The 17,678-nt window shown below is 37.8% G+C and overlaps 2 protein-coding genes across 13 annotated transcripts in view; both read right to left on the bottom strand.

The window, feature by feature from the left end:
* Positions 1-52: 52 nt before the first annotated feature.
* cdc7 (cell division cycle 7 homolog (S. cerevisiae)) lies at positions 53-8,918 on the bottom strand. Of its 3 annotated transcripts, none has more exons than XM_042497878.2 (12): positions 8,698-8,918; positions 8,289-8,385; positions 7,237-7,323; positions 6,897-7,032; positions 6,000-6,093; positions 5,674-5,816; positions 5,160-5,499; positions 4,817-4,924; positions 4,000-4,175; positions 3,731-3,813; positions 3,430-3,579; positions 53-2,328 (listed from the first exon to the last, which is right to left on the bottom strand). In XM_042497878.2, exons 2-12 carry the CDS (start codon positions 8,383-8,385, stop codon positions 1,877-1,879), a joined length of 1,866 nt encoding a protein of 621 aa, XP_042353812.2. In that variant the 5' UTR covers positions 8,698-8,918; the 3' UTR covers positions 53-1,876. The 3 variants fall into 3 exon arrangements, with proteins under 3 accessions (XP_042353812.2, XP_087941777.1, XP_042353813.2); XM_088085651.1 differs by having other exon boundaries at positions 54-2,328; positions 5,433-5,499; XM_042497879.2 differs by having other exon boundaries at positions 70-2,328; positions 5,436-5,499.
* Positions 8,919-9,602: 684 nt separating this feature from the next.
* hfm1 (helicase for meiosis 1) overlaps positions 9,603-17,678 on the bottom strand; it is a 43,377-nt gene continuing 35,301 nt past the window's right edge. For 5 of the 10 annotated variants that reach the window (XM_088085230.1, XM_088085231.1, XM_088085232.1 and 2 more), the window contains 16 exons: positions 16,959-17,056; positions 16,737-16,871; positions 16,456-16,541; positions 15,627-15,710; positions 15,299-15,456; positions 15,001-15,104; positions 14,323-14,508; positions 14,122-14,187; positions 13,902-14,026; positions 13,494-13,585; positions 13,203-13,315; positions 13,022-13,105; positions 11,494-11,793; positions 10,900-10,981; positions 10,633-10,744; positions 9,887-10,170 (listed from right to left, as the gene is read on the bottom strand). In XM_088085230.1, the coding sequence (XP_087941356.1) occupies positions 9,952-10,170; positions 10,633-10,744; positions 10,900-10,981; positions 11,494-11,793; positions 13,022-13,105; positions 13,203-13,315; positions 13,494-13,585; positions 13,902-14,026; positions 14,122-14,187; positions 14,323-14,508; positions 15,001-15,104; positions 15,299-15,456; positions 15,627-15,710; positions 16,456-16,541; positions 16,737-16,871; positions 16,959-17,056 (2,044 nt within the window). In that variant the 3' untranslated portion in view covers positions 9,887-9,951. The other 5 variants (XM_088085234.1, XM_088085236.1, XM_088085239.1 and 2 more) reach the window with 5 other exon arrangements.

The following is a 17,678-nucleotide window of genomic DNA, read 5'->3' as shown; positions in this document are numbered from 1 at the left end:
ACCTCTGTTAAGGTGTGCAGGGTTCTTCCACTGGCACTTTTAATGATAAAGAAGCTCTATTTTGATGCAGTTTTATGCACTCTGGCACCTTATTTATACTTAATGCCGTAAGCTGAGTATCACTGCTCTATGTGCTCCATATATGCAAGACGTTAGACAGCCACTTGCTTTATTTCTCCCCTTTTATTAGAAAATACAAATAATACTGAGGCAGAGTTGACATTTTTCAGTGTTATAAATAAACACAACTGAAACTGAAACATTCTCACACAGCACTCAAATTCATAAAATACAGATCAAATTCATATGCAGCTTAATATTAAGAGCTCTTCTATACTTTAGAAATAGTCCCTTCGTACAGCTCTAATATGCTTTTATGGCAGCGGTGACAACAGCAAACATCATACAGACCATTCCCTCCTGAGAAGACTGACTTTTTCCCTTCTTAAAGAACTGACCCAGGGCACCACTCAAGCCTAAAGTAAGACTCCTTACGTTTTGTATTTTTCTCTTTTGGACTCTGAAGTAAAAAGTACTGAGCGTCAACCAATATAATCTGACAGTATGTAGCTGATTCCATGTCTTCACAGACAGGAGGTCAGGTACCTTCAACTGTAAAACTGTCCAACATTGACACAAAAGCCGACAGTCGGCCTCAAGTCAACACTCACCCCGTCTTGGTTATAGCTAACAGTGCACATCTAGAGCCCTTTAAAACACTTCTTCTCAAAGCGTCTTAGTCATAGCTGCCATTAACTGACGACCTGTGAACCAGCAAGTCAAGCCTGTCATGAATGGATACTAATTTTAAGATCTATGTAGTATTTAGCAGGTGTCGATGGGAGAGAAAGCTGAGAGAGAATAGTTGCTTTCCACACAGGGATGTAAAATTCTCTCCATTCTGCATTAAAGATCAGCAATTATTTGTCATAAGGTAACACTCAATATGCTGCTGGGTACAATTTGTAAGATAAATATCAAAGGTATACTATGCAGGATTTTCCTAAGAACAACCAAAAAACTAACACTACAAGTGTGTGTAAGTGTGTTACAGTATGTTTATCTGCAAAGACTCTTCGCTCTTCCTTTATTTTCTTATTCTTTTATTATGTTAGTATGTTCAAGACGTTCCTTGGCACAGTGTGCAGGTGAGGTCAGGACTTTATTAAAAAGGTAGCGACCTCATGCCAGACAATAAACAGCAGGCATCTGAGAGAAAGCCACAAAAAAAATCAGTGAAACACCACCGAAAAAAACGCTGATATGGTGTGGCTCGTGGTGCTTTCCATTTTTTACTGTGACGTTTGAATTTTCCAAGTTTCCAAGTTAGAAATTTCAACTGGAAAGGCAGATCTCCAAAACTGACAGTTTGAGGAACCTCAACCTAATAATCCAACATGGCTACTGCACATCAACAGCAGTAAAAGTTGTATTGATACACCGTTTATGAGCACTTCTGTCTTATTTGTGTCTCACTGAAACAGTCGCACACACAGTGCTGTCCAACTCCTATCTGTGGACATGCTGTGGTGTTTGTGTGCATGAAATACCACCTTATGCGCTGTTATAAACTGATATTGCTAACAAGATCTGGGTTTTCCAACTTGTTGTGTTGGACTGCGATCAGCTCGGGTATGACGTCACTCCCAGCTCCGACTTCAGACGTAAATGGTATGCAGCATTAACGCCAAGTGGACAAAACTCATTCCAGAAAGAGCAAATCTGGCATTGTCTTTCACTTTCACTGGCAATACTGTTTACAAACAGCAACTAACAGTTTCTGCGTAGTATACCTTTAATGATAACACCTGTTAGACTCTGTATCATGCTGAAATTGTGTGTGTTGAGAGACTGCTGGTCCACTGTCTGTGCAGTTTCACAGGTCTTTGAACAGCGGGTGCTGCAGGGCCTGAGCAGCTGTGATCCTGGTGGCAGGGTTCAGATCCAGCAGGCGGTCCAGCAGCTTGTAGGCCTCATCGGGAACTCTGTCCCAGCCCCGCTTGTCTTCCTCCACCTTGCAGTCTGTGTCTGAGCTCTGTTTGGCGAGGCGAGCGGTTCCTGCGTTCCCTGAATGTTCCTGGTGGTTTGGGAAAGTAGATGAAGGAGTTTCACCTGCTTCATGTTTGTGTTGCTCGAATGATCCTTCAGTGGGACGATGTGTGGGCGTGTCATCTTGGATCTTGTGATGATTGGTGGCGGTGGAGTCTTTGTTAGCTTCGGGAAGCGGTGTGACTTCATCGTCTGGTGGTGGTCTCCGTCCTCTCAGAGTCTCACATAGCGTCCTGAGGTCCTGCCGAGGCAGCTCCCGGCTGCACACCACTGCCTTACCTGAAGCAAGTTCAACCCGAAAACAGGCTCATTATCTGTACGTGGTGCTGCTGAATTGATACCAATAGATACCGTCGGTATTTATGGGAATGCCCACAAAACGTCACATCTTTGTACTCAAAGCGGAAAAACAAAGCATTGGCTACAATGCTGAAGAGTTGCTATGAGCATTTCTGCAAGTCAAATAAAAATAAATAAAATCCAGAGTTACAAAGTGTTTGGGTCTAAATGACTAATGGGAAAAACATTTTTTTTAAATTTGTCCTGTATTGAGCGAGAGCAGCGGTGAAACAGGCTGCAATGTCAAGACTTAGCGAATGTTCACACCATCATTTTACGTCCACGGAAAGTGCTCATTTTTGCCACTGACAGACTCAAATTGTTATTTTAAGTGTCTGACATTATGGAAAGGATCCTACAGAGATAAAACTTTTTGTCAAAGAGTAAGATCCATTTAAATAAAAAGTAATTTATTATCGTGAAACACACTTAACACTTCAAAAAAATTCACAGAAACTGTCTTGATTTGTCTCTATACTGCTCCAACAATCCCCAACTCTGGTTGGGTTCAAATCAGTCTTCAGTTCACCCAGTTAGATGTGAAAATATGCTGACTTCATCCATCCTAAGATTACTGTTTATTTAAATAGAGTCTGGTGAGTTTTCGCGATGGTGAATTCGAGTTTGTTTCTGGTCAAACAAAAAGGATCTTGCTCTTTATCCACACAGTGTTAGATTGTTGAGGCACTGGTTAAAAGTCGTGAGCCTTCAAAGACCTGTAATTATTGAGACTGCAAATCCATGCGTGATAATGTAATAACTGCTGTACTCTCGAAAACATGCATGGAATTCAATCAAACATGCTGGTCTTTTACATCATAGCGTTGTCAGTTGCAGGGTATTGATTTTACGGAAGTTTAATCAATCATGTTTTTGTTAAATTTAATAGTCTCTTATGCAAGTTTAAAAGCTGCTTTCTCAGCTTTTACAGGCTGTTTTCCCTTTTGCTGACTCCGCCCTCAGCACGCTCCCTAACTACAACTAGACATCAAATGTATCTAAACAAAACCAGAGAAATCAGTTTTAAATATCAGTACGCACCAAATGCTTTGGCAGCCTGGATGGTCTCTCTGGAGCCTCGTATGGTCATGATCTGAGTGAGGGCGATCAGGTCATCGCTGGCTTTGAAGAACGGGTAACGACCACTGAGCAGTGAGAGCAGGATCACACCAGCTGACCACACGTCTATGGCTGCGGTACAGGAGAGTAACACGCCAGGGTGTGACATTAGCAAGAATTAGAGCGGGTAACAAGCGTTCAGGTTTGGTAAGCTTCTGCACAGCTGTCCTTATATTACTGTGGCTGTTAACGATTTACAGTATTCATGGTTTGAGATACCAACCTGTTCCTTGGTTGGGACACTTTGTGAGGACTTCTGGTGCTCTGAAACCCGGGGTTCCTGCCCTGGGAGCCACCTGCTGCTTCCTTTATTGACAAAAAAAAAAGCAACACACAAATCAGTGAGAATAAAAGAGAATTTTAAAAATGAAATTAAATGGATGGGTTGTTTTCAAATCTCTTTAGGTTCACATTTATGATGAGGAATTGTTATTTTACATATTGTGTGTAAAATTGGCTTTTCATGACTGTTTTTTCTCTCTCTTCAGTTACCTGGACATGCAGATGTTGCAGACCCGGTCAGTCATGTAGCAGTTACAGGTGAGGCCCTGCTGTACAGTCCTCTGAGGTTTCTGGCTGCTGTTCTGGGTCCTGACAGGCAGCGGGCCCTGGCTGGCTGCTGAGTACCTTCGGCTGGCTGGGTCCTCTGTTTTGCTGGGCTTTACCAGCTGGAAAAAAAAAGAAAAAAGATTTTTTATGAAGAAAAAATACAATGATTCCAAAAAGCAAATGAAAAAGTACTTTGCCAACAGGTATAAAAACCTTTGTGGTGGACTCCTACAGCTTAAGGCAAACTGGATTTAAGACTTTTTAAATGCCATCTAGAGTGGAATTTAAAACCAGTTTTACAATAACCAAAAATGAAGACAAGAAAGAAAGAAAGAAAGAAAGAAAGAAAGAAAGAAGAACATGAATTGACATCCATTACATTTATTGTGACAAAAAACATTACTTTTTTGTCCCCTAGCAGACATATCTGCTGTTTGTTAGCAAATTTTCTTACCATTTTTTTTGTTTCTCACTCGTGTGGAATTTCACTGCTTTGATGCCAATCACACTGAATTTGACACCGAGCCTTTTATGGATAGCCTTAATCTGTTAAAATCCTATTTCACATCTTAGCATTTTTAAGATTTTCAAAATATTGATTTAAAACATTTTAACACCAATTAAGTTTTTTTTAGATTAATAAATTTAATGCCCTTTATGACTTTTTAGGATCTGTAGGAACCCTGTTGTCCTTTCAGTGGTTTCAAGTAAAACGAGAAGCCTTTTATTCTTTAAAAACTTTACCTTCCACCTTTCTTACCTCGGTCTTGAAGGCAGCTTGTTTTGTGGTGGATGGAGCAGCTGTGCAGCTGTTCAGGCTTCTCTCTCCAAACACCGGCCGTGGCACTTTGCGTTGTCCTGTTAAATCCTAGAGAAAACAAAAATGCAATTAAGCTAAAACCAGCACATGAGGGCAAAGAGAGGATGGCAAACAGATGCACAGATAAACACAGACACTTTAACACATCCATAGAGGACATTCTTAACCCGAATTAAGGTGACTGACACCCAAATAAACCATTTTACACTTGGCTACAATTCTGCTCTCACTGGATAAAGAAAAGACACCAGTACCACACCAGTAAAGGTAAGAGTGCAGACACCTTTGTGTGCTTTGTGCGAGAGGTGGCGGTTGTGACGGTGGTTGTGACAGAACGTGATTTTTTAACCAAGGCTTTCCGAGAGGCTGAGGAGGATGTGGTGGTGGAGGAAGAGGAGGAGGAAGGTGGCATGGTTGTGGGCTGCAGCGGAGGTGGAGGCAGCGAGGTTGACGCTGTGGTGGTTTTGGAAGGGAGTCTAGGTGGTGCTTTGTTCCGCTGTGTGGTGTCTTGTTTCCCTGTGGACCCACCACCTTTTTGTGATGTCCTCTGCCTCACCACCTTCAGCAGCTCAATCTGGGTGTCCGCTGTCCCCTGAGCCAGGCCAAAGTCCACCAGCGCATACCTACACACACATTTTAAACAACTGAAATTAATCAATACTTTCTTTTCCCGCTGACGCTGAAAAGAAAAACTGATCCCAGAAACTCCATCTGCAGCCAAATAACACAGTGAAGTGTTAACTCATAAAATGCCAACTGAGAGGCTGCGCTTATTACAGAGAAATGTGATGACTCACGTTTTGTTGTTTCTGTTGTAGAGGAAATTGTTTGGTTTGATGTCTCTGTGAATGATACCAAACTGGTGGATGTGTCTCAGGGCCTTCAGCAGGTGATAGATGTACAGACGGACCTCTTCGAAGCTAAGTGAGCCAATAATGTCCTGATGAACACATTTTGGTTGGATTAGAAGTTTTAAACGACATTACAGCAAAAACAAGAGCTCCACCAAGAAACCTACTAAATGATTTATGTTTATCACATTACAAACGGCAAAAATCAGTACGTCACTGACAAGCTGTAGCCACATACTTAACAGTAACTAACTATGTGACAATACACATACCACAATAGCTTGATGCTCCTTATAGGGCATGACTATCACCACGTGGTCCTCCTTCCTGAAACAATACGTCACCCCCATCACATTCTCACTGCCTCTGCAAAAAAAAGAGTAAAATTTTAAAAATGGCGCAGTGAAACGACAGACCTCGTTTCAATTTGTTGCATGACTGTCGACTCCTCGAATAACTTGATTATTGAAAATCATTGATGCAAATTATTTGCGTCATGTTGTTGTCGCGGCTGATATTGAAATTAAATACATGGACATTAGGGATGCAGCTATGCACTGAGAATGAAAGGGAACTGTCTATTGTGAGGTATATTTAGACAGTATTAGAAAAAATAAAGTGTTTCTTGAACATTGAAGCATGCAAGTAAAAACACAAAATACAAGTATGAACCTTAAAATGACCATAATATGGGAACTTAAAAAAATGTTTCAACAGGCAAGTGTCTCTGTAAAACCACAGGTAGTTAGGGCTGTAATTATTAATGTTGCGTAGGGCAAACACTGAAATGACTGCACCTCCCCGTAGGGGTGTTGGAGAAACTGATAAAGCATAATATCAAGATAGTTTTGCGTGGTATAATACTGTGTCGATACAAGGACCCCATGTACCTTTTTTTTTAGTACAAAGTACAAATTAAACATTTGACAGCCTAAGAATAAAATCAATAGCCTTTTCAGTCCACTAGATTCATTTTACTGCGATAACAATGACTGAAGTAAGATAAACGGACTGAAAACTTTATCTTAATTAGATTATAGAGATGTGGATAGACAACAATTTAAAGTACATTAATTATGTAAAGCAGCACATATCCTACATAAATGACCTGAATGTCATTATCTGATATATATCATCCCTTTATGAACACACAGCAGTGTTAGACTCACCCAGCCACAGTGAGACACTGAAGCTCAGCAGCGATGCGTGTAGGATGGCTGGTTGGGATGAGGTGCTTCAGGGCAAACATCTCTCTCCTCCCATCCCGCATCTGAGCCTCGCCCAGATACACCGAGCTGAACGTACCTGGTGCACACACACACACACACACACACACACACACACACACACACACACACACACACACACAAAAACACACTTCATGAACACATCACCTCTTCTGCTCCAATAAATCCAATGAGGTCAAAGAGCCCACTGTATTTATTTTGAACTAGAGTTTCTTTTAAGGGAATAGTGTATTGTTGTAAACTCTGAAGGTGGAGTATGTACCTTCTCCAATTTTGTCTATGATGCGGAAAACCTTGGCCAGCTGAGGGACAGCTTTGTAAAGGATTTCGATGTCTATTTCCACATCCCCTGAAAGAAAACAGAAAAAAAAGGCTGTCAGATGCACAACACGCTTTTTGAATCATATACCATACTTTCTCATAACTCAGGAAATATGTACCACAGGTTGTTGTGCAATGAAAGGCTCAAGAGTGACAAATGTACAGGCATGCAAGCTTTCATTTTAGACCGTCTATTTTGTTATATTCCCAATGTAACATACACCTAAATCAAAAAAGCAAAATCAAATTGTGACAGTGAGTATAACACCAGGGACCTGCAAAAATTGCTTCTTCAACCTAACATCACCCCTTGACAACATGCTTATAGCCAAAATGACAGGATTTCTATCTAAACAAGAAACAGAAAAACTTGTTCATGTGTTTGTTTTCAGCAAATTAGACTATTGCAACAGTGTCCTCACAGCTTTGATTAAAAAAATCAATCACACAGCTGCAGTTTATCCACAATGCTGCTGCCAGAGTCGTTCCTAACACCAAGAAAGTGGAGCACATCACTTCACTTCTCTAGCCTCCTCTGTGTTAAAAGCTTACAATTTAAAATCATTTTACTTGTCTATAAATCACTAAATTGTCCCAGGCCGACATATGTTTCTGATATAATTGTATGATATGAAGCATCAAGACCGGTTAACTCAGCATTCCCAGGATCAACACCAAACAAGGTGAGGCAGCTTTCATTTGCTGTGCTCCGCACCTCTTACCTGAGGTCTGCTAAAGCTGTTAACTCCTTTAAACCAGGAATTAAAACACGTTTATTCACTGTGGCTTTCCAGTAACAACTTTATCTCGTCAATGTATTTTGAATGCAGTTGTAATGTTTTCTTGATATATGGTGTTTAATGTATTTCTATGCCACTGTAAAGCACTTTGAATCCCTTTGTGTCTGAATGATGCTATGTAAATAAACTTGCCCAATATGAAGGTGCTTCTGTACTCGGTTGTGTTGTTGTTAAGTCAAAGTGTCCAACTTACTTGAGACTTTGCCTCTCCTGTGACCTCTGTCAGACTTCATTATATCGTTACATCCATCTGTGCTGATGCCTTCAGTGCAGACAGCAGACACCTCCATCTGGGACAGAGACAGAAATTAACTTCAGACGCTGTAACTCCAGCATTTTCATTATATCCTTACACGTTACCAAATCGTTAGTCACTGTCATATTAACAGAGGAAAGTAATGATTAGTTTGACAGTTAATTGTGAGCTGTACTCACGTGACAAGGGACAGATTATTGGCAGAGGAGCAGGAAATGTGTACATTTGAGTTTAGTCTAAACGCTGTTTGTCTGTCTCATTACAACAAAACTAGCATACTACTGTTAGCTACAGTCTGTCAAGCTAGCTAACCGCAGCTTGTTGAGTAAAACAAAACGAAACTCACCGCTTTAGTTGGTCGTTAAGTGCAGTAGTTCTTCAAATGTACATTTCATGAAAATACCATAAATAAATGAGCTAACACACCATCGGTGAACGCGTATATAAATAAATATCACTCAGTCTGCGGCGGATTAAAAGAGTTTGCTGTTCAGACTTTGAAGCTTTTCCGCCAACAACAAACTCCGCGCTAAAAGTGACGTCACTGACATCTCGCGGTACGTCAGCGCAAACCACGCGATAGAAGAGGCGGCTGTAGATGAAACAAAAGCCAGGACTGATTTCAGTGGTTCACACACACACACACTGCAGTGTGGACCCAAACTTTTATAAAAATGTGCTCCTTAGATCCTCATTTGTTTGACAGAATGTAAATAAAATAGTCACCAGATTAAATATATAAAGCTGATTGCATGGCCTCCAATGATTTACCTGAAATATCTTAAAGTGCCCCATCAAAGGATGAAGATTTTTCAGTCAAACAAAGGGTACACCTCTTATCTATTTACACTATAGCTTTAAAGACCAGTCATCTATCAATCAGTAGACCAACAGAAAATCAATTGGCAACTATTTTGAAATTTGAATATTTGTTTAAGTTTACAATAACCTGAAAAGATTTGGTTTTTAGACTGCTGGTCTGATAAAACATCATCTGAAGATCTAATTTTGGGCTCTGGGAAATTACAGAGATGTTACACTACTTTCTGTCATTTTATCAACAAAACGTTAGTAAAAGTTAATTGAGAACACAATGGGCAGATTCATCAATAAAAAAATTTTTTTAAAAATTAGTTAATTTAATTACTAATTAAATTGCCCTAATTTACACCGCTAACATATCTGACAACCATCACAAAGCCTCTAATTAAACTACAAGCTGATTTACTCCCCAAAGACTGCACTGCATCATCCAGTAAACACATACTTTATTAAATAGATAAATAAATTAGATTAGTAACAATTGTAACATTAGCATCAATTTGTTTCATTTACAACATGAAAATGTAACACCATGACTTTAAAACAGTCAACAACTATGCATGTAAAGCTCACCAGTTAACAAAATATTAACATAAACATAAAGAAGACACTTTGAGAAATTAACATATTTATGTCATTGATAGACTATTTCTAAAATATACCATCAAATATCCCAAGGAAAGCTTCCTCTTCTTTGCAGTTGGTGCTAAATATAAAGAAAATATAAATATAATAAAAGAGGGGAATCATGAAGAAAGTATACTTTCTCAAAGTTCATTTAATATAAGACTGTTTTCATTATGTACTGAGGAAAGCCGATCGTATTGAGTTGTATTTTCCGGTACCTTCTGTTGAAAGATGAGCTGATGTTGGATGGGACGCTCATTGATGAGAAGAAATCAAACCGTCTGGTAAGAGGGGCCACATGGGTCTCAGTCTGCTTTGGGAGATTTTCTGGAGTTCTGACTGCGATCTCCTCTCTGAATATGCTTTGTTTCTGCAACAGGAGGAAGGGAGGCAAGTGTTACATCTGCCACTGACCATACACCACCAAGATGTTCGACAGAATAAGATGTTCACAGGCACCTTTGATTAAAGTTAACCCAAGAGTCTGTAACCATTTTGGTATTAATAAATAGAATATTCCAGTCCACAGTAAGAAAATCCCATCAGCAAAAGAGCAACACTTATGGCAATGGTGGAAAGGAACTAAGTGCATTTACTCAGGTACAGTACTTGAGTAGAATTTTGAGGTATTTGTACGTGAGTATTTCCATTTTATGATACATTATACGTGTACTTTTCTACATTTTAGAAGCAAATAAAGCCAGGGTTTCCACATATTATTACCAATACATTTCTAAAATTTCTCCTAACTCTCCATAATATTTTATCCCGTTTCCATGACTTTATTTAAACAGTTTAAAATAAGGAGGCCTATATAACGATACAGACTCACATCATGTAAGACCTTTTTATTCCAGTCGAGTGTGATTCTGTTCTGTGGTTTGACTGCGACCACTGACGGTCCTGCTGCTCTGATTCCAGGACTCAGAGTTGGTGAAATCGACCTAAAACACAAACATTTTACAAATGTTTTTACTGTGTGAAGTACATTTTAAAACCTCAGTGAAAGACTGTATTTTCTGAGAGGAGACTTTAAATATTTTAACACAAACAATCACAGTTTAATAGGAGATAATTTGAGCATAATAATCTGGCCTACCTGAGTGGTGTTCTGGCCGTGGTGATACAGGGTTTGATTTGTGAGTGACAGATTAACATTGGTGCAGATGTAGCAGTGAAGCCTAAAAACAAAGCATTACATAATCCAAATTACAACATGATCTGAGTTATGACGCTATTCTTATAATTAAATTTACAGTATGTCTCTTTTATTTATTGTATAAACATTTATTTGATCTTTGTCATTTTCTGTTTATTTTTCTTTTAATTTCTTTGATTTCATTATTTTCTTTTTTCTTTTAGATTAGCTTATTTTTGATAAAGCTCAAATATATATAATTTGTTTTAAATCTGTAAATATGCATAAATTAAATTTTATTCTTTCATATAAATGGAAATTCAAATTGACACAAAATATAATGTATGTATAATGTTCTTCTGCTCAATAAGGTTAAAAAAAACATTAAAAAATAATAAATAAAATAAAAATAAAATTGTATCAATGTGAGGTGTGCAAAAATGATAAAAGCATGACCATATGTGTCTTAGAATGACGTCTTAACAAGATGTATGAAAAGCTGACAAAATTAAAAAGTATCTTCCTCCTTTATCTCCTAAATTTAATGTAACTCACTCTTTTCTCCACCTGGCAGGCTGCAGTCAACAGACTGCTGAACTTGAGGTCTAACATCAGTTGAGCATGAGGTCACCGATGTCTCGCTGGCATTCACCAAGTTCTCGTCATCAAAGTCGTCCCATTCATTTCCAAGGTCAAAGCTGACGGTTGGTATGTGTGAGGATGAAGCGCCCTGGTTTGACACCGCAGCAGACGTCTTTGACTGAGCTGAGTTGGTTGTATTGATCTGATTTAGAAACGGTTTATGGTTCTGACTCACAGCAACACCCATTCCTCGGTTAATCCACACCGAGGAACCTAAACACAGATGAATTTAATAAAAAGGATGAATACACCATCACATGTAATGTGGGTGTTGTTGCTTTCAATCTGACAAAAAAAAAGTATCTCCATGAGAATTTTTAACTACTATAACTGGTTTCTTTGCATGTTTTAATCCATTTAACTACAAACGTGAGCGGGAACATGCCTCACATGGACAATACTCTTGGTCAAATAATATTGAAATATCAATAACTATCTCAATGATTTTTTTTCACTTTCTTAAACAAGCTTAATTCATTTTGCTTTATCTGCCTTTTGCTACATATAAAGTTGCAATTCTTACTCCCTCAAATCAGTGGGGTGTATTAAGTTTTGTGTACTTGAAGTATATATATTTTTATATATATACTCTTCTTCTTTTATTTAGGCAATGTTTTGATCAACAAGATTGTAAATGGAAACATAGCCTTAATTAGGAAAAAAAGATATTAACTATTTATGTGGAGCATACAGTGAGCACACCTCCTTTATGCCCTGCAGTGACATATTTTATGTCTCACACACACACGGTCCCTCAACTTGAATTATGTCTACAAACAAATTGCCATTAAATTTAGTATATGAAATTGAAGTCATATTATTATTACTCCTCCTTTTCAGGGTTATACTTTTACAACTTTTTCGATACTTTAAGTAATGAATATTTTTTTTTGATATATTCCTTCAGATTATTGATGTTTTTTGTATTTCTTTCAGGCACAGATTGTTGTTTTGTGTCAATATCACATTGTTTCTCTCTTTGTTGGTAAATTCACGGATGCTCTGCTCCTCAAATTAAAAGTCTGTGGCCAGAGAAAAACCAACCCAAATATCTGTACTGCACACACTGTACATAATGACCTATAGAGTATTTATATAAACCAATGTGTATATTATACATTCCTGATTATTGTTGCCTCCTATTGTTATTCTATTTAATGTTGTTTAATTGCATGATTTGCACTTACACTTGTTGTACTATTTCTTATACTTATCTGCACTGTTACTTTAGTACTGTATATATCTAAAGTATTCATAATCCGTTAATACTGTTCATTGTGTATATATTCACTGTATTCATACCTTTACAGATTTTTTTCCTACAAACTAACTAACTAACTGGCAGTCTGTAAAGTGTATTAAATTTGTAATTTATGGGCTGAAACATGCAGAACCACCAATATGGCCTGTCTCATACTGAGTTTGAGGTGTTTAACAATACTTTGATGGTGAGCATGAGACGCAGCAGGTGTTTGGACCGGCTCTTCCATCATCATGTGCATGTCCTCCACAAAGTCATCATAATCTGAGTACAACACAGAAAATACAGTCACAGATCATGCAATTGTTAAAACCTGCAATGTTGGGGAATGTGTTGAGCTGAGAGTCTTTAACTGGTTTACCATTGTCGGCATCCAGATGAACTATGTCTGGCAGGTGAACACAGTCTTCTCCTGTCAGATCCACAGTCTCTGCATGAGGTCTAATTGACGCTTCATAGTGACTTCCTCCATACCTTCATCAAATAAATGAGGACATGAATATAATTCAGCAATTGACCTTCAAATTTACATTGACTCTAATTCCATTTTATTGTCACACTTTTTGCAGGATCTCATTTGCAGCAGTTGTTTAGGAACATATTTTTATATTTATACTTATGAATCAAAGTAAATGTAAAATGTCAGTATAACTTTGAATGCCAGGAACCAGCAGGTAGCCTCTCTTTGGTTTTGTAAGCAAACTCCTGCATGTTGACAGACGCAGACTCCTCAATAATTTTCATCTGAGAAAATAAAGCACAACAACAAACACAGACTTATTAAGATCTGTAACACAGAAAAATGCTCTTTTAATCCACTCATAAAATATAAGTATAAAAAATACTATCCAATTTATGTTAAATTCGTAAAGTAGCTCTTTTTTTGCATGCCTCCAAATTAAAGTGGTTGGTTTTTGTCAAAGGCATCTGGCTTTGAAGAGAGCATAAATGTTTCTTCACAAATTCAATGTAAAACGTGTCGTGTGGGGGCTGAAATATTTCTTTAAGAGTATACATGCAGGCTTGCAGAGACTCAAAAAATCAGCATTTTCATCCTTACCTTGAGTCGTTTGACAGGAGTCTCGGCGAGTGTGTTACACCTGCTCCTCAGGTCTTTCAAGTAGGAAGAGAAACTGGATTCTTGATTTGCTGACCTCTTCCGTGCCACAGTTACACCTACTTTACCTTGAGGGCAAAGAGAGGACCTCGATAATCTTATGAGCCACAATAATACACAGGTTCTCAAAGACAGATGATTGTACTGTAGTGATTGTACTCACAGCAGTCGTGGCCACAGAGATCCTTATTCTTACAGAAGTGGTTGCACTGTCTTTTATTACCTGAATCTGATTATGAAGTTGTAACATTTGAATAGATTAAAAAAACATTTCAAATATCAACCTGCCTTTCAAAAAATATGATATCGATATATACAATTTTATATTTCATTGTAAACAAAATAAAAAGCAACAGTGTAGTGCCTTGGTCTGTAGTGGTCGTGACATTTTCTCTCTGAGTTGCAGCTTGAGCTGCAGACTGTGGGCTCAGTGCAGACTGCTGCGGTCTCTGCCTAGTAGGATCATATGGCATGTTGTATGGGATATCAGTTCCAAACCTCCTGGCTCCAGAGTAGTAGACGCTGAATTTCTGTTGGATGTCCAGGCCCACTACAGGAGAGGAAAAGGCCAATGTGTAAACATTTTGGTCAGAACTAGCTTTTCATACAGAAAAAATGTAAGATTTATTACAATATTCAGTTTTATTATATATATATATATATATATATATATATATATATATATATATATATATATATATATATATATATATATATATATATATATATAAATTGAATAATTGCCTCAATTAGCTTGACACAATTAAACTGCGAGCTAAGAGATGTCTTAGCTCAACAACAGTGCTGCATTGATCCCTTTAAATATTTAGGACGTGCATTTGTATAATATAGGTGTTACATACAAACATTTTAAAATTATAAAAACAATCTGAAACAAGCAAACAGACTCTGGAAACCAACCTAAACATAACAAAATTAAAAACAAAAATAAAAATATGAACAAATGAAAAATACAAAAACTATAATAACTCTGATGTGGATATATTTCTGTGCTAACTGCAAAGGTATATCCATGGTTTACCGTATTGTGAGCTGATGAGGTTGACAACGATTTCCTCGCCTTTTGAGGCCTTTGCCACTTCAATCTTCTTCGACCAGCTACCACACTTCAACAGCACCGAGTCCCTGGAACATAAACAAGAGGATGCCTGCTGAAATCAATATACTATACATTATTTAGGTTCTGTCTTATTGTATATAACAGTGAAGGTCTGTGTTCAGATTGAGTGACAGAATTATAGAAGAAGGGAGATTAAGTGGAAGAGTGAAGACAACAGAAAATTGTTGGGAGACTGGCGACTGTTTCTGGTTTTTCTCACGTCAGTTTCTGTAGGAAGACCACGGTGTTGTCAGAGTTCCCAATAATCAGAGAGACATAGTGGTGGTCCGGAGCTGTTCTCCTGAACAGCAGCTGTGCTTGGTTTTTAAGGTTCACCTTCACCACAATCTCCGCTGTAGCGCAGCTATACCTCGGAAGCTGCAAAATACAGATACAACTTCACTCAGATACAACTTCACTCAGAGTAAGAGAGCTGTCAAACGAAACCACAATGATAGTTTCAAATTCTAAAAAAAAGTGAAAACTCTATTATAAGACATAAATTAACACGTTTGTGTTTTTGATGATAAAACAGCAAAATCTTTTACCTGCTCCAAAGTAACTTCATACTTCGGAAGATGTATGACAGATTCTCTGATTTGGTTTCCGAATGGTGGATGTCTGTTAAGAATCTGAATAAAATGAAAAAAAGTTAGAATAAAGTTAGAAATATGATTTGAATATGATTTCTGTTGTTGCAAAAATGAACGATGTTAACTTGATTTTTTTGACAGTGATAAAAAGGTCAGTATAACCCAAAAATCAAAAGTACATATTTTCCTGTTACGTGTGGTGCTGTTTATCGATCTAAATTGTTTTGCTGTAAGTTGTAGAGTGTTGGAGATATCGGCCATAGAGACGTCTTCCTTCTCTCCAATATAATGGAGATCAATGGCACTAGGCTTGTGGTGCTCCAAGTGCCAAAATATACATTGACTTAAGATAATCCACAGACCTTGTTGTGAGCAGTTTCATGTAAGAACTTTTTTCTTGTTACCTAACTACACCCACCAACAGTATAACAGCACAGAAGGACGAATGCATCCACTCATGGCTGAGTAGCCAGTGTTCATGACAGCAAGGGATGTAAACATCAATGTTGTCCTCCTGGGCTGAGCTGTGATGTGAGCTAGTTCAATGGTGCTACATGAGCTAGCAGTAGATGCACACTGCACAAAACTGCTCAAAACAAGGCTAACATCTCCATGACTCAGCAACTCACACCGAAACTAGATTGATAAATAACACTACAATTAAGAGGAAGAATATGAATTTTTGAGTTTGGAGTGAACTGTCCCTTTAACAAAAGCAATGACATTTGGTGATCACAGTTAAATCGAATGCTGTGTTTCCCTTTTATTTATTATGAAGACTGACCAGCTCGACCTCCCTGGCGTGGGTTTGCTCTATTTTGCTGAACGTGGTGAGTCCAGCATTCACCATGGCAGTAGACAGGGTCTGGCCTGAAAAGAAACCCACACCCACCCACCCACAAACACACACACATTATTAACAAATGTTGACATTTAGTTTGAAACTGCATGTACATCTCATAGAGAGGATGTTTGTTTTATTGATTATTATGTGGTACCTAACATTAAGATTTTTCCTAATTTCCGAGCTACATTTTTATGCTACAATAAGCTCTGTGTATACACCTATCTTCTCCAGCTGTCTGGAAACATAGGGTGAGTTTTCCCAAAGCTTGGCTCTGAAGCACTTCGCCAGGATCAGAGAGTTGAGCAGAGCAGAGAAACCCATCTTGGATTGGTGACTCAGAAACTCTGAAAGGCCTGATTAGGAGGAAAATATCAAAGTTACAAAATACATTAAACAGAGATCACTTAGTGTATTTCTTATCCCTGATTTACTCAACATACATTTGCTGACACGTATCCCGATCCTGAAGATCTTTGCTGTGTCCTGTGACAGTCCAAAGTCTTGAATTGAGATGGAACCCAAATAAGCCTGAATCAAGCTACAGACAAGGAAATAAACAGAAGTATTCAGATCGTTTACTCAAGTAAAAGTACTTATACAACACTGTAAAAAATACTTCTACACTTCTACGCTCACTACAAATGGAAGTCCTACATTGAAAATATTACTTAACTAAAAGTAAGTTTAACCAGGGAAATGTATTAAAAGTAAAAATTAAAAAAAACACTCAAAAAAACTCAAAAATTTAAATAATAAATTGGAAAACAACTTAAATATTTATCAAAAATAATTGCAGCTAATTTTCTTTAATCATCTAATTGATTCATCAGCTAATTTTTCTTAGCCGTACTGGTATTATTGGTTAGATAGTTGAATTTATAACAAACATCATATTCTATCAACTTTTTGTGTGCTTTTTTATACAAAAATCTCAATTAGTCAAGTAACTAGTAACTAAAGCTTTTAGAGATATGTAATAAAGTAAAAGTATAATGTTAATCTCTGTAATGTACTGGAGCAAATATATAAAGGGGCATGCAAAGAGCAGACCCAAGTAAAGTACACGTGAATCAAATTGGTACCTAAGTATAGGACTTGAGTAAATATACTTTATATTCCACCACTGACAGTAAACACATTTCTTTAGAGGACAGTTGATA

Source organism: Plectropomus leopardus, chromosome 12 (assembly GCF_026936395.1).
Source record: "Plectropomus leopardus strain MGB_pleo_1.0 chromosome 12, ASM2693639v1, whole genome shotgun sequence".
Taxonomy (NCBI): Eukaryota; Metazoa; Chordata; class Actinopteri; order Perciformes; family Serranidae; genus Plectropomus; species Plectropomus leopardus.
Note: the sequence above shows the minus strand (reverse complement) of the source record. Positions and strands in the feature narration are given on the sequence as shown.